Source organism: Bemisia tabaci, chromosome 3, assembly GCF_918797505.1.
Source record: "Bemisia tabaci chromosome 3, PGI_BMITA_v3".
NCBI classification, from domain to species: domain Eukaryota; kingdom Metazoa; phylum Arthropoda; class Insecta; order Hemiptera; family Aleyrodidae; genus Bemisia; species Bemisia tabaci.
The window spans coordinates 33,436,571-33,450,276 of record NC_092795.1 but is presented as its reverse complement, the minus strand read 5'-3'; the positions used below and the strand labels follow the sequence as shown (position 1 = coordinate 33,450,276).

The following is a 13,706-nucleotide window of genomic DNA, read 5'->3' as shown; positions in this document are numbered from 1 at the left end:
GTAAAAAAATCTGGAAATTATGATGCAACTTTTACCCTAAAATCTTGAAAATTGAAGAAGAAGAAATTACTCCTGCGAAGTTCGAAGACAAAAATTCTACAGCTGTAGAAAAACGTGGTTCAAGCGCTTCTACAAAGTTAGGGAGAATTTCTGTTTGGAAGATAAAATCCCTTTTGACCGATTTAGTCAGATTTTAACTTAACTTATGCATCACACAGTTTAAACATTTCTTAAAAGTGGCAGTCCCATTTATCAAACTCATCAAAGTTGTTACAATCGTGACTGTCAGGTTGTCAAACTTGGAATGGCAAGCAAAGAATGGGCTCTTTTGAGCTCATGTACTTTATTGGCAATGAGACTCTCAGTTGATTGAACTGGCTGTTTTTTGCGTTTGAGTGAGTAAGAAAATTGCAGAAGTAACCCAAGAAGCATTTTGTAACTTAACTGTTTCATTAAATTTCAATAATATTGTAACAAATTTTTTGAAATATTCTTGTTATTTTCGCTCAACATTTGGCACAATTCTTTTTGTAATTGAGAAAATGTCATTGCGAAAACATTAAAAGCTTTCAGGGCCTCAAAGATTGAAATATTTTTGGAAAGAGGGTTAGTTGAAAAAGCATCAAACATTTTGTAATCGAATTTTAATCCCAATTTTTGAAGGGTTTGGCTGGAAAAAGTGAAGAAGGGGATGGAAGATATACCAACAACCCCAAGTATTTTTCCTTTTATATAATAAAAAAATAGATGTAATTCTTCATGGTCTGAGAACAAAAAACCAATGAAAGATTTTGCTGTTTCATTACCAATGTTCCTACACAATAAATAATTCATTCAATGTTTGCAGCAGAAAGTGTGTATCTACATCATCCAAAAAAAAACTGAGATGAATCCCAGCAAAGGCCCTCTTAATTTTTTGCCATTATCATTAGGTATCTTAAAATTTTTCAATTCAGAACTACAATTTCTGGCTCCATCCAGACACAACATATGTACCATTAGTTTCCCTATGCACATGAGTGTTTTTAAGGATGAGCTAGAAATTGTAGTTCTTTATTACAAAACGTACAAAGGAAAGAGCCATCTTCAGAATGCCCTTACCCTTACTAGCTTATTTTTTAAAAGGTGTGAAAAGTGACATATGGCTCCGACGAACAAAATTGCTCCTTCCACACAATATTTTCATTGTGGAAGCATGGACTCTTATCGGAGGGCGTACGTAATCGGATAATCAAAAAATTCTTTGTACGTGGTGTATTATTACATTATTCCTGTGACGAGGGTGCATTTTTTAAGATCATCCCAGCAATTTAACTTATTGCTAGGATTGAAATTTGGCGCCTGTGCGTACTACTCGCACCAGTCGTACCCACTAGTTTCTACCTCCACCACGATTCAAAATCGGTCTTAGGTATATCAAGTTTGTCGTGGCAGACAGATCAATGGTCAAATTTCAATGAAATCTATAAAAAAAATTATTTGATCTCCTCCGGGTTAACCTTCACGCCAAAGTATAGCAAAATTATGCAAGAAATTATTCAACTCCCTACCCGGTTAGGTTAGGTTAGGCTGGTTTATTTTTTTCAGATGTTGGTCAAAGTTGCAAACCTGTGTAAACAAGGAAGAAGAAGAAGAACAAAGAGGTAATTTTTGTCCGCACGTTTCTTCAATTCTTCTCGACTTCTCGACTCGCGTAATCATCAACCCGTCTCTTTTCTACGTTGCGATTATTTTTCATCGAATTTTTGCTGAAATTTCTTTATTCTGAACGTTCCGTATGCATTTATGTAGCTGCCCGTCGTAGTAACCGATGTCCGTTCCATGTTGGCCACGAGATTGCCGATGAAGAGCACTGACTTGGCCACGAGTTAGCCGGTTTCACGTTTCCGAATTATTCAGCCCCATCATGAATAAAGATAAATTTCCGTACGCTTGTTGCAATTGCAAACAGAGTTTCAGCATAGTTCGAAGTAAGTACTTATTCTCAGTATTTTCAGACCTCGTTGCACTCCTGTCAGTTGTGGGTTCCGAGCCCTTCTTCGCTCAAATCCTGGCCACTTGTAGTCAAACTGTGGAAACATTGGTGGTGGATTAATTTATCCAGTGGAGTTTCCTCCTTACAGATGAAAACGAAAAGATGAAGAAATGGAAATCGGGGCATTGTGTTCTGTAAGTGCATGGGGTGTTGCAACGCCTACTTACCTCCCGTCTAATATCGGTATTGCGAGCATCGGTCAATAGCCGCTTCAAGAGTGAATATCACTGAAGTCTCATTTTGTCATGAGCTGTAACTAGCATTTAATGCTATTGCTTACTCAGAATTCAATATTTTTACAGCCCCTCCTTCTTGATTTTATTGGATTACCTAAATAATCTGTGCTTTTCATTTTTATCAATTCACGCTGCATTCAGGGATATACCAAACAGAATTGAATATTTTACTTTGTCATTCTGTTTCTAAGCCCAAGACTTTAGTCAGAATTTTCTGCTGTTCAAGCTGTGAGCTTTGTTCCTATATTAGTAGTCCACTGATCACAAGGGTCGTAAAATGCTTCAGGAGTGGGTTGTATTGACCTTCCTCTATCTTGATTTTTACTTGCAGCACACCCAGTGCACGTCTGTCTTTTTATGTTATTTTGATACAGAGTTTTAATTTATTAAAATGGTAATTGAATATTCAAGCAAGAGCTCAAAATTTCTTTTGCCATCATACCTCTGTGTAATAGAGCTCGGGCATTGTATGTTGAGACAAACGTCAATCTCTGATCAACTTCGAATTAGCACCACTCAACAGGTTAATACATGCTTCAGATGTTACCACTGATTAGTGTTGACTTAAACAAAACTTTGACATTTGTCTCATCATACGATGCGTAAGTTCTAGAAGTATTATCAGTTCATGATCCTGAAATGTGCTTCTCCAGCCCTAGGTTTTGTGTTTCTTGACATTATTCTTTGTGTTCAAGGTCCCCGCCCTGGATTCACCCCACGGAATCCTCTTCTTATGAAGTGTGGTCATGCTATATGCGAAGTCTGTGTTAAAAATGGTCTCAAAAACAACACTGTCATGTGCAGCAAATGCGCTACAACCACTACTGCTAGGTTAGTGTAAGCAACAGTGATCACTTGAAAAAAGATGTGTTGACTCAAAGAAAAAATTAGTTTTTGAATCTGAGGATAGCTTAGTTATTTCTTTGTATTCATCTCTAGTTTGATATGCTTCTGAAAAACCGGGAAAGCTGAAGTAGGAATGTCGTATGTTACCTGGAATGTGTAAGAGATTCAGGGAAACTCTGATTCCCAAGTTTAATTTCACTTTGAAGTGTTGAAGCCATGTAGGTGGGCAAGCTTTCTTAACAAGGAAATATAGCATAGCTCTGTACCTAAATATGCACTTGGCAGGAGAGATTGTCAATTGAATAATTGAAGTTCTGGGTGCAGAAATGTCACTTTTCAGTCGGGAAGTCCCAGAATCTTTGCTGACATGTCATCAATTAAGATAGAAGCAAATACATATAATTCTTCGAAACTATATTGAATACTTCCCATGATTTTATAATTCTCTTTACAAATATCTAAGAAAATTCACCCCCTAGTTTCCTCTCCAAATTATGAATCACCTAGGTACATACGGAGATTCTGATCCGCTGCGACCGAGAAGTGCCCTCCCAACACACAATGTGTGAATTGCTCGAATTTCATTGTCATAATCAATAGATCACCTGAAAGAGTTCAAATGCTGTATTTTTTATTTTCAAAATTTTGATCGCTTTTCGTCTTTTTCAGAGATGGTTTTAATAATGACTTCATGAGGAAAGAGTTTCCTTATTTTAAATACTTATATGGTATATGGACTTTGCGCAATTTCTATGATGACTGCAACATTAGTTTTAACATGAATCCCCAGAGGAGAGCTCCCATCTCAGAACCCAAGTTTGGTAAGTAACTCTTTGCCACTCAATGACGCTCACCCTTTTTATTTTTAAAAGCAGGCTCAATTTAAATGCCATGCTCAGAGTTGTATCCACGAGAACTTGAATATCTGAGAAAAGAGGTCTCCTGCATCGTATGCAGAACTTATTACAGAACCGACTCAAATAAATCAAAATATCATCATTGCCCCATTCAGAATACTCTTAAAGATAGAGATTTCTATCCCCCCCCCCCCCAAATGTTTTCAAGAAGGCTAGAATTTTTATATCGTACAATATTCATGAAGTATATATTCGTGAAGTATGGCCGATGAAACAGAGGACCCGGGAGGCTTTAGAGGCAACAGAGATGAACTTCTGGCGTAGATCCGCTGGTATTTCCAGAAGGAATCGCGTCAGGAATGAGACGGTACGGGAGATCATGGATGCCAAGCGGACCATCGTGCATGACATTTTGACAAAACAACTCATTTGGTATGGTCATGTCCAGAGAATGGCAGGAGACAGGTTGCCGAAGAAGGTCCTTGATTGGGTTCCTCCTGGGAGAAGACGCAGAGGGCGCCCAATGAAAGGTTGGAGGGAAGGGATTGAAGCGGAAATGTTAAGGTGCTCAATCCCCCAAGATTTGTGGTTTGAAAGAAAGCAGTGGAGGTTAGGAGTCGTAGAGCGCGAGGGAGTGCTGTAAAGCGACATATATGTATATACAATATTCATATCGCTACTGATTTTTTTTTTGTATTGTAGGAATTTATCCAAATATTATAAATGAATGGATTAGTCCACCAGGAAAAGGCAAATTGACTTTTCAAAACAGTAGTGATATGGGTAAGTTCAAGTCATGTGTGTCTTTACTCATCTTAATTTGCACAAAAAAATTCACCGTTAGCCCTATGAAATAATCAAACAATCCGTGTTAATGCAGTTTCCTTTAATTGAAAGTCATTATTTTTGGTTAGCTCAAATTTTGGTTTTATTGAATGAAATAATGGGGCATTGGTTACAACGATTACTAGTTTCGGGGAAAGTATCCAAGGTAGTTGCCAAGTTTTCACTGTCATGATAACTGTGTCAGACTATCTGTTTGAAAATCTCACTAAATTTTCTTCATATTGACTGTAAAATTTGGTGAATTTAAAAAAAAAAAAAAAAAAAAAAAAAAAAAAAAAAAAAAATTGTCCGTTGGTTTTCCTGTGAAAGTAAGGAAGCGTTGGCATAATTCAATTTTACAAGGAAAGAGGCGTAACAAGGTCTTGAGCCTCTCCAGAGTGATTTAAAGCACAACCTCAAGCATCGAAAATCTGCATTGTAACTAAAGTAACGTTAATGCTTCACTTTAAAACAAAAACTAAATATTTAGGTCAAAGATGAAAATCAACTTTTCAATTGCCTCTATCTCAACGAATTGTTCCCTCTGACACGAAGAAAACCTGCACCTCCTCAACTAGCTTTGATATTGTAAAAGATAGGTAAAGTGTCCATTTGAAAGATTTTTGCCATAAGTTTACGAATGCGTAAATACTTATACTTGAAGAAAAGCAGCTGGAATTTTTATAGTAAATTATTATGTTTTTTCTAGATTCCTGTTTTGACTGTCCTGCGCCAGCGTTTTTTAAATGTGACCAATGTGAAGTGAATTACTGCAAAAGTTGTTTTGAGAAGGTAAGTCTGTTTTTCTTCTTTTTTGTTTCAATATTAATTTTTGTTCTGATAAGACTCAGCATTGATGTTTAAATTAGGAGAGTATGTGATTAGAGCTGGTCTTTATCATTGATTCCTATCAAGTTATAATGAGAATGAGTTAACTACTCTGCAGCTGATGTAACAGTGAAACAATTCAATTTACTAAGTAAGGTTACTAGCTATGAATCTAAGAACCAGGGATTTATATCGTTAAAATAAAGAAAAAGAAACAAAAAAAATTGGTAAAGTTCCTCTGCAAAAATGGGTCTTTTTGCCCCTTTTTGGATGCTTGAGCAGGTCAAAGATTCATGGTTGAGTCAAGCTTCATTTCTATCCAATCTCTTGTGGTTTTTATAGCAAATTTAAGGAATGTAAACATTCTTAGCCCTCCCTTTTTTTTAGGTCCTCCCATTTGAAAATCCTCTTTATCCTCAATAAACTCAAAATAATCAACTCTTTTCTCCCTGTATGCACAAAGTGCTATTTTATTACAATCAATACGCCAGGCTTACTGCATTTTTGCCCAACACATCTGTTTTTACCTCAGTTTCATAGTGAATAAGCAATTTTTGTGCTGACCCATTATTTTGCTCGCCTCCCCATTTTTTTATAAGTCTGTTTCAGAGCTCTCTTATTTTTTTTGTCTGATTGTGACATGCCAGATGCATAGTCGAAAAGTCTGCAGCACTTTGAACGGATTTCAAGTTCTTGCCGCAGGGTCATTCCATAAAGAACCCACCAGCCATGCAACCACCCGCCTTGGATTTTGCTGATAAATTGTTCTCTTGATGAGACCACCAAATAATGAACTTCTGCAAAATATTAGGTACACGACTCCTGGAAGTTCGAAACGCCGGTTTCTTGAAAATGCTTAAAACTTCATGAATTCATATCTCCGTGAGTTTTTCGATTTGAGACCTAACATTTTGCAGAAGTTCATTATTTGGTGGTCTCATCAAGAAAAAATTAATCAGCAAAATCCGAATAGGGCGGTTGCATGGCTGGTAGGTTTTATATGGAATGACCCTGCGGTTATTTTTCCATAATCTTCTTTTTTTTTTCATTCTTTGCAATACTTTTTTATCATTACGTTCAGTAGTAACATTTGTGTAGTTTTAAACTTGAAGTGAAAAGTAGACTTGATGTCTTTCACTTGGTGACGGTTGGAAGAACTTACTTTATCGAGTCGTAGCACGAATGAGGTCTCTTGGATCCATTCAGTCGCTCATATTGATTACATTTTTTTGTTATATTTTTGCGTTCAATTATAGTGTTGGCATGATTTTGGCGGTTCTGCAGCTTTACTCAATTTGGCACAACTACATTGACAACTTTTTTTGTATTGTTTTGGCATTCAATTATAATGTTCGAAAATTATCAATCAAAATAATTTTCTTAATTCATCTGAAGAACTGTATGTACTAATTGTTTAGAAAGTTTCTGGCTCTCAATTCATCTGTAGTTTAATGCACTGTTTTTGAAAAAAAAAAAACTATTTTTCCTCTAACAATTTCTCTTTATGCATACCTACCTACTGCTCTTGCAATAATCACAATATCTTTGTAAAAATTTTCTTTTTTTTCTCGAAGCATTTGCCATTTTTGAAAAATCTCCTCTTTATAATTTCTTCTTTGTGTAGAAAGTTGAGAAATAAGGTTACAGGAAAAGTAATTTTTAATTTCTAAATGCACTCTTTTAAGCCTTCAAAGTTTTTTTTGAAAGTAGTCATAAGTACCTTTAGGAGTCCTTGAAAGTCCTTGATTTTACCCATTGGAAGTTATTGAAAAGTCCTTAATTTTGTTCTTGGGAAGCTGCCACAAACCATGCAATCACTAACTCTGCCACCAATCACACCATCTTTAGAGCATCCGTGTCTAAAGCAATGATTTGTTCTCAGATTCATGTCACACAGCCTCAGTATATGACACATACAAAATCTAAGGCCAAACCTAGATATCAAGTGAAAAAGTTTGCAACACCAGCCAACTCTATGTGCAAGCAGCATAACCAAGTCAAAGATTTCTATTGCAATGATCATGATGAGGCTATTTGCGCTCACTGTGCCATTTTTTCACATGGCGGACACAGAGTGGAAGCGCTTAACCAGAGGGTGAGTTCTATTTTTAGTGATGAACAACTTGTAAATTTTGCGTTTAAATTATCAAAGATGCCAAGAAACATCAAAATGTAGCAACTTAGACCAGACTCAAATCTCACTCCTAATGCAAGGAATACCGGGGGGGGGGGGGGGGGGGGGGAGGCAAAGGTTCCTAAAATGCCTGTGAAGAAAGACAATTTTGAAGTGCGTTTGTTCTCAAGGTAAATTTTTTTGTTTATTCCTTGCGTGAGAACGTACAAACATGCCCAGGTATCAATGCATGGGTTTCAGGGTTACACTTTTTCATGACTGTCCTGTAATGAGGAACTCTCTTTGTTTAGACTTCCACTGTTATTGACGCGAAAATTATGGAAAACCAACAAACGTGGCTGAAGATATGCTCTGTTATATCCTTCCTCCCTTCATTCTAGGAATGGCAATTAAATTCTTAGAGGCATAACTAAGGGTCAAAAAAAATAAAAAAAAAGTAAAAAAAAAAAAATCCCACTAAACTTGTAGTTTTGAACATCATGCAAGACTTTGAGCCTATGATGTATCCTCAAGGCTTTACTTGACGGATTTATAATCTCGGAATTCCTAAATTTTTTCCCATAAATTAGATTCTCACATGATGCTGATTTAATTAGTGTCATCACAAAACAAGATTAAAAATGGAGTATATCAAAGTTCCTGTCTCCGACCAAAGATATCCTGATTTTTAATCAAAACTTGCAACAACAAAGTTACTTTGAAGGGAAAAAATATACTGTTAGTGCAGGGATTTTTAAGGCATTTCAGTGACAATTGCTATCAGTGTTGGAAACTCATCTTTGAGTTTTAGGAGCTTTGTGGCTCATCAAGCTCGATTTTTAGGAATGAAGATTACATGAATGATTTACATTGAAGATTTTTTAAGGACCAAATTCTTTTTTTGCTCATATCACAGTGCATCCAGTGAAAAGTTAGACGCAAGATGTTTTAGTTACAGAAAAGTTACAAAACTAGTAGCTGTAACTTGGGGGAAATTTCGAAAAAAAATCAACCCTATAGAAAAATTACGGTTTTTTAGGGGGGGGGGGGGTGATTTTTTAGGGGCCACGCTGGCGCAGAGCCTTCATTTTTTAGGCGCCATGACCGATTTCTCAGGCACATTTGGCGCGTTGGCGCCTGTGAGTTTCGAACACTGATTGCTATTTCATCAAGGAAATCATTAAATCAGAGTTTGTTAAGTTTTATGTCAAGAAGAACCCTTCAACTTTCAGACATTCACTTTCAAAACACTGCAAGGACTGTCAGTAGTTCCTTTTCCTCCATTTTTTTTGTATTTTTGCAGAATGAAAAAATGATTCCGTTACTCCAAGAGTCTATGAGGAAAGCCATTGAAGTTGTTGCTAGAATCAACAGTGCACAAAAGGTATGTTAGATGTTTTTTTCATCAAGGGGAATGGGGGTATTTTTTCTTAGCTTTGATATTATATATTTTTTGATTTATAATATTTCCTCGTAGATGGTTTTGTAATGCTTTTTAACATCTAAGTAAACGGGTTTCTCAAAATTTTGGTAAAGAAGAGGACTGCACTCCTGATTTCAACCGGAATGTTTGTCTACAGGTTGTTTTAAAAATATCGGTTCATTCTAACAGCGTAAAATGTAGGAGCTGGTAGTCGCATTCTGGATTTTTATAATAAATAAATGCAATCAGTGAAGTTTAGGAACTGTATTTTTTACTGTACATTGTACATTAATTAGAAGGTAACACTTACTTTAAAACAGCTTATTACAATAATTTAAAAAATGAAAGGTTCAGTCCTTGGTAACAAAGTCAACAAACTAGTAAACGTTACTCCATTGCGTGGTAGAAAAACGAAGGGCTCCAGTTAGATATTTTTCCCCTTATCATCTTTATGGCTGGTGTCATAACATCTTATATTTGTAATTTGAATTCAATGGCATTGGACTGAAATATTCTGAAGACATCAACTCGAGGTAGTGGTGAGGTTTATGAAATTTACCAAAAATTATGAAAGTGAAACTAAGTTGAACTTTTCATGACCAAATCGGGCATCATTTTACATTGTATTGAATGTAAAGTCTGTTGTTTTTTGGTCGTCACTGGTAGGAAAGTGGGATTTTTTTTTTTAAATTTATTTTCCCCACAAATGGCACTTTTCAAACCCTCCTAGTTCTGTATTACGTGTAAATGTATGCAGCCTTAATCTTACTTTTCATATTTACATCTTTAAAATTACATTATCTCTTAAGTTACAAACAAATTCAATATAACAATGAATTTAGCACAGCCTTGTCGATTCAACGTTTCATGTTGGAAGGGCTTTTTTCACTGCATTGATGCAGTTTGTGGAACTGAGTCTTGAAGAGTGAATTTCCATTTAAGTCTGTTTAGTGTCATCTTACTCAAATCATGTCCTTCGTTTTACATTGTAGGAATTATCTATCTCTATACGCAGTTTACTCAATATTTTATCTAATGTTACTAAAACATTTAGTATTATTTGTCAGTTTTGAAATCAATTTCCTGCGAAGTATTTTAGTTCGTTGCAAAGACTCTGCCAAAATTTTCTATGAAGAAATTATCACACTAATGTAATTCCTACTACATTATTTTCACTGACCTAAAATTGAAAAATGTTAAATAATTCTGTACAGACTTTTGTTTTTAAAAAAAAAAAAACTATTTACAGGCCTTTCATTTGAGCTGCCACAGGTTTTAGAAAACAAGAACTGGAATGATCTCTCTTTTTAAAATGTGTACAAGAAATAAATACTAACAAAAACAGTGCTTTAGTAAATGAGAAAATTCTCGAAATACGAGACCAAATTTTGTGTGTGTCTAGAACAGCATACAATTTTAAAAAATATGGCAGCTCTAAAATATGTACTCCTAACACACATTTACAATGAATGACTTAACGCTACTGTACAGCTAATGACTTATTTCTTATTAGAAAGTAGAAAGTGAGCCTTGAATCCACAACATGGATTCCGAAGCTAGTCTGTAAAAATGTAAAATTCCTAAAATGAGAAAACATTGAAAAATGACAATGGTTTCACTTCCCGCCCCTCCTCCCCCCCCCCAAAAAAAAAATTCAGATCTGTATTACCCCCCCCCCCCATAGCACTTATTTTCCCTTTATTCTTTTCCCATCCTATGAAACATTGAATGTTTTCCGTCAAATGCTCAAATTTTGATTTTTTATCCAACCTCACAAAAATTGCAGCACTGGATAATGTGATCTAGTACACTAAGGTATCTTTTTCTGTAGTCAATCACGTTTCATAGATTCTCTTTGATTGCACGGTACAACCGTTCAGTATGGCAAGGAGTGTAATTGTCAAAGTCTTGGCACTGATAATTTTGTGTGTTTGGTTTTAATGGCAATAATGGCATAGAGCATTCTGGAAGGTTAAATCATATCCGTGCTTATCATCACCTTTGTAAAGTGGCCTGCTTTTTGACTTCAGCTATTTTCAGCCTTCTGATGGTAGCTTTTTGACAGGATTTGAGACTTCAGTAATTTTTTGATCCAAGTGAGTTTTGATTTTTCATCGTCATTGATGTGTTAGAAATATCAGCCTGTTCCGGGAGGATGGGTTTCAGCCAGTCATTGAGCAGTGAAAATGATGGCCTTTTGGTACTTCAAAGGAATATTTTTCGAACAGTTGCTCAAAGAGTAGTTAAATTTTCATACCCTCCACTAACCATCATAAAATTACTTCAGGTAACCTTTTCAAATTTTGCAGTGCAAAGAGCAATCAAAGACTTCCATCAATATTTCATCAATACTCAGTCAGTTTTAAAATTTAAGAAGCCCTTGCATTTGCTCCATGAGTTTCTCGTCCAAGTGCAGTTTCAAACTGTTTCAGTGATGTAGAAATTGAATTTTATCTATGAGATAAATTCACTGTTCACAAAAGAAATTTTTTTATCAATCACGGTTTGAGCTGCTTTGATCATGTAAAGGTAACTCGTTATTTTCATACACTCCTGAGCTACGGTAATCAAGTCTGAGATCAGTCGTTTAACTTCAGAAGTCCTGCATTTGTCAGTTTGGCCTGTGAATTTTGAAACTAAGATTATCCTCAAATTTGTAGCAATGATGTTGGTAAGACGTTTAGATAACCACTTACCATTCTTATGACGTATTTACATTGCAGCAACCCAATAACATCAACGGTATTTAATGGTTTTAACTCATCAATGAACGAAAAGCTTTTATGTAGCCCAATTTTCATGACTCTAAGGTACAGAAGTTTATTCTATTCATTTATCGTCTTTGAATTTCATGTACATGATGTTTCAATAGCATGTGGAGGTGGACTGTCTAGCAAGCCTTTCTCTCATTCTCAGTTTCAAAATTCGCAGACCAAACCTGCATTAGCAGGCTTTCATTTGATTTGTATACTTTTCTTGGTGAGGAAGTCTTCTAACGTGACTTGCTTATTGACATCTATCACCTGCGGCGGTTCCTTCTCCTTTTGTGCATTCTCGTGCATGGCAGTCTGGTTCTTTGCCTTCTCCTTCCGCTTCTTCTCAGCCTCTTGGAACTTGAGATGGATGTAGTTGTCAGCCTCTGGGCCAGAATAATCCTCGGGGAAGCTAGGTTTCATTGGAAGAATGTATTTGTAAAGTCGCTCATTCAGAACGTAAAGTTGGGCTGTTGCATCGCATCGAACGTTGAACCACCAGTCGCACGTTAAAGCTTGCTGACTGAAAAGCGTGCCATTTGGGCAGAGGAAGGAAGCTTGACCACCGTTCAAATCACAGTAGTGCCATACCTGTAATGAAAGGCAATGAAGAGCATTAAATCATTAGGGCATATTCGAAAAATAGTTGAGAATTTATATAGACTGTGCAGAAAAGGCATTTGAAAAATTGCAAATCGCAGTTTATCTTGAGTGAACTGTTTTTCTTACACATTTTCTATCTTTAGTTTAATGCTACCTTGTCCAAGATTGCGGCATGTAACTGAAGGCAAGGTAACTGAATTTGGCCGTTCAGCAGAAATACGTCCATTTATGAGTCAATTTTGAAAGTTTTTGACCTCATCGTGCCTTGCGTAGTATTTCGTTGTGAAAAGCCGTGCTGTAATACTAAATTTCCTACCTTGTCTTGAGGTGAGCCTGAAAAGGAAAAGAAACTGACCTGACAGTTAGTATCGGGATCCCCGAAGAAGCCCTTGTACCTCTGCGTCTTGCAGCTGAACTTGGTGTGGGGTACGATGGATAGGGCCGGGTAGTCGACGCCCGCTTTCCCGGGTGTGCCCCCCTCATCGTCGTCGGGCAACCCGGCGGGTCCCGCGGGGAGACTTTCCTTCTCCTCCTCGAGGCTCTGCAGCGAGTTGTCGTCCGGGTCTTTCTCCAGGTAGCTGTAGATGGCCTTCATGCTCACCGGCAATCGCGGCTGGTACAGCGCGTTCGCCCGCTGCAGCGTCTGCAGGATCTGCGCCAGCCCCTGCACGCCACCGTTCTTCGGGGCTTTGGGCAGTCCCTGGTAGGTAGGCAACCCCTCGTGCTTCGGCGCCTGGTAGGTAGGCAGCTCTTCGTGCTTCGGCGCTTCGTAGGTAGGCAGCTCCTCGTCCTTCGGTGCCTGGTAGGTAGGCAAAACCTGAAATAATCAAATATTACTTTATCTGTGATGATGTGAACACTGGAAAAAAAACACATTGGATCTGGAGTCCAGACTCTTAAAAATGTCGACAAGAAAAAATACTCTTGATTCAATCAGATTTAAGCTTAAATCAAGAACCCAGCCTCTTAATTTGAGCGGATTTCTTTTTGATTTAAGCTTAAATCTGATTGAATCAAGAGTATTTTTTCTTGTCAATGTTTTCAAGAGTCTGGACTCTAGATCCAATGTGTTTTCTTTTCCAGTGAATGTGTCCGAATGAAGTCAACAAGTGTTCAAAAAAAAAAACGACAGTGATATCAGAAAAAAGGTAACACAAATCAATGTATCTTCAACTCATACAATTTCT

General features: G+C 36.9%; 1 protein-coding gene across 1 annotated transcript in view; it reads right to left on the bottom strand.

Annotated features, from left to right (window-relative positions):
• Positions 1 to 9,412: 9,412 nt before the first annotated feature.
• Positions 9,413 to 13,706, bottom strand: part of LOC109043864 (uncharacterized) — an 85,538-nt gene continuing 81,244 nt past the window's right edge. The window contains exons 4-5 of the mRNA XM_019061204.2: positions 12,875 to 13,336; positions 9,413 to 12,507 (exon numbers count right to left, since the gene is read on the bottom strand). Coding sequence (XP_018916749.2) covers positions 12,118 to 12,507; positions 12,875 to 13,336 — 852 coding nt within the window. The 3' untranslated portion in view covers positions 9,413 to 12,117. The remainder of the gene's footprint in view (positions 12,508 to 12,874; positions 13,337 to 13,706) is intronic.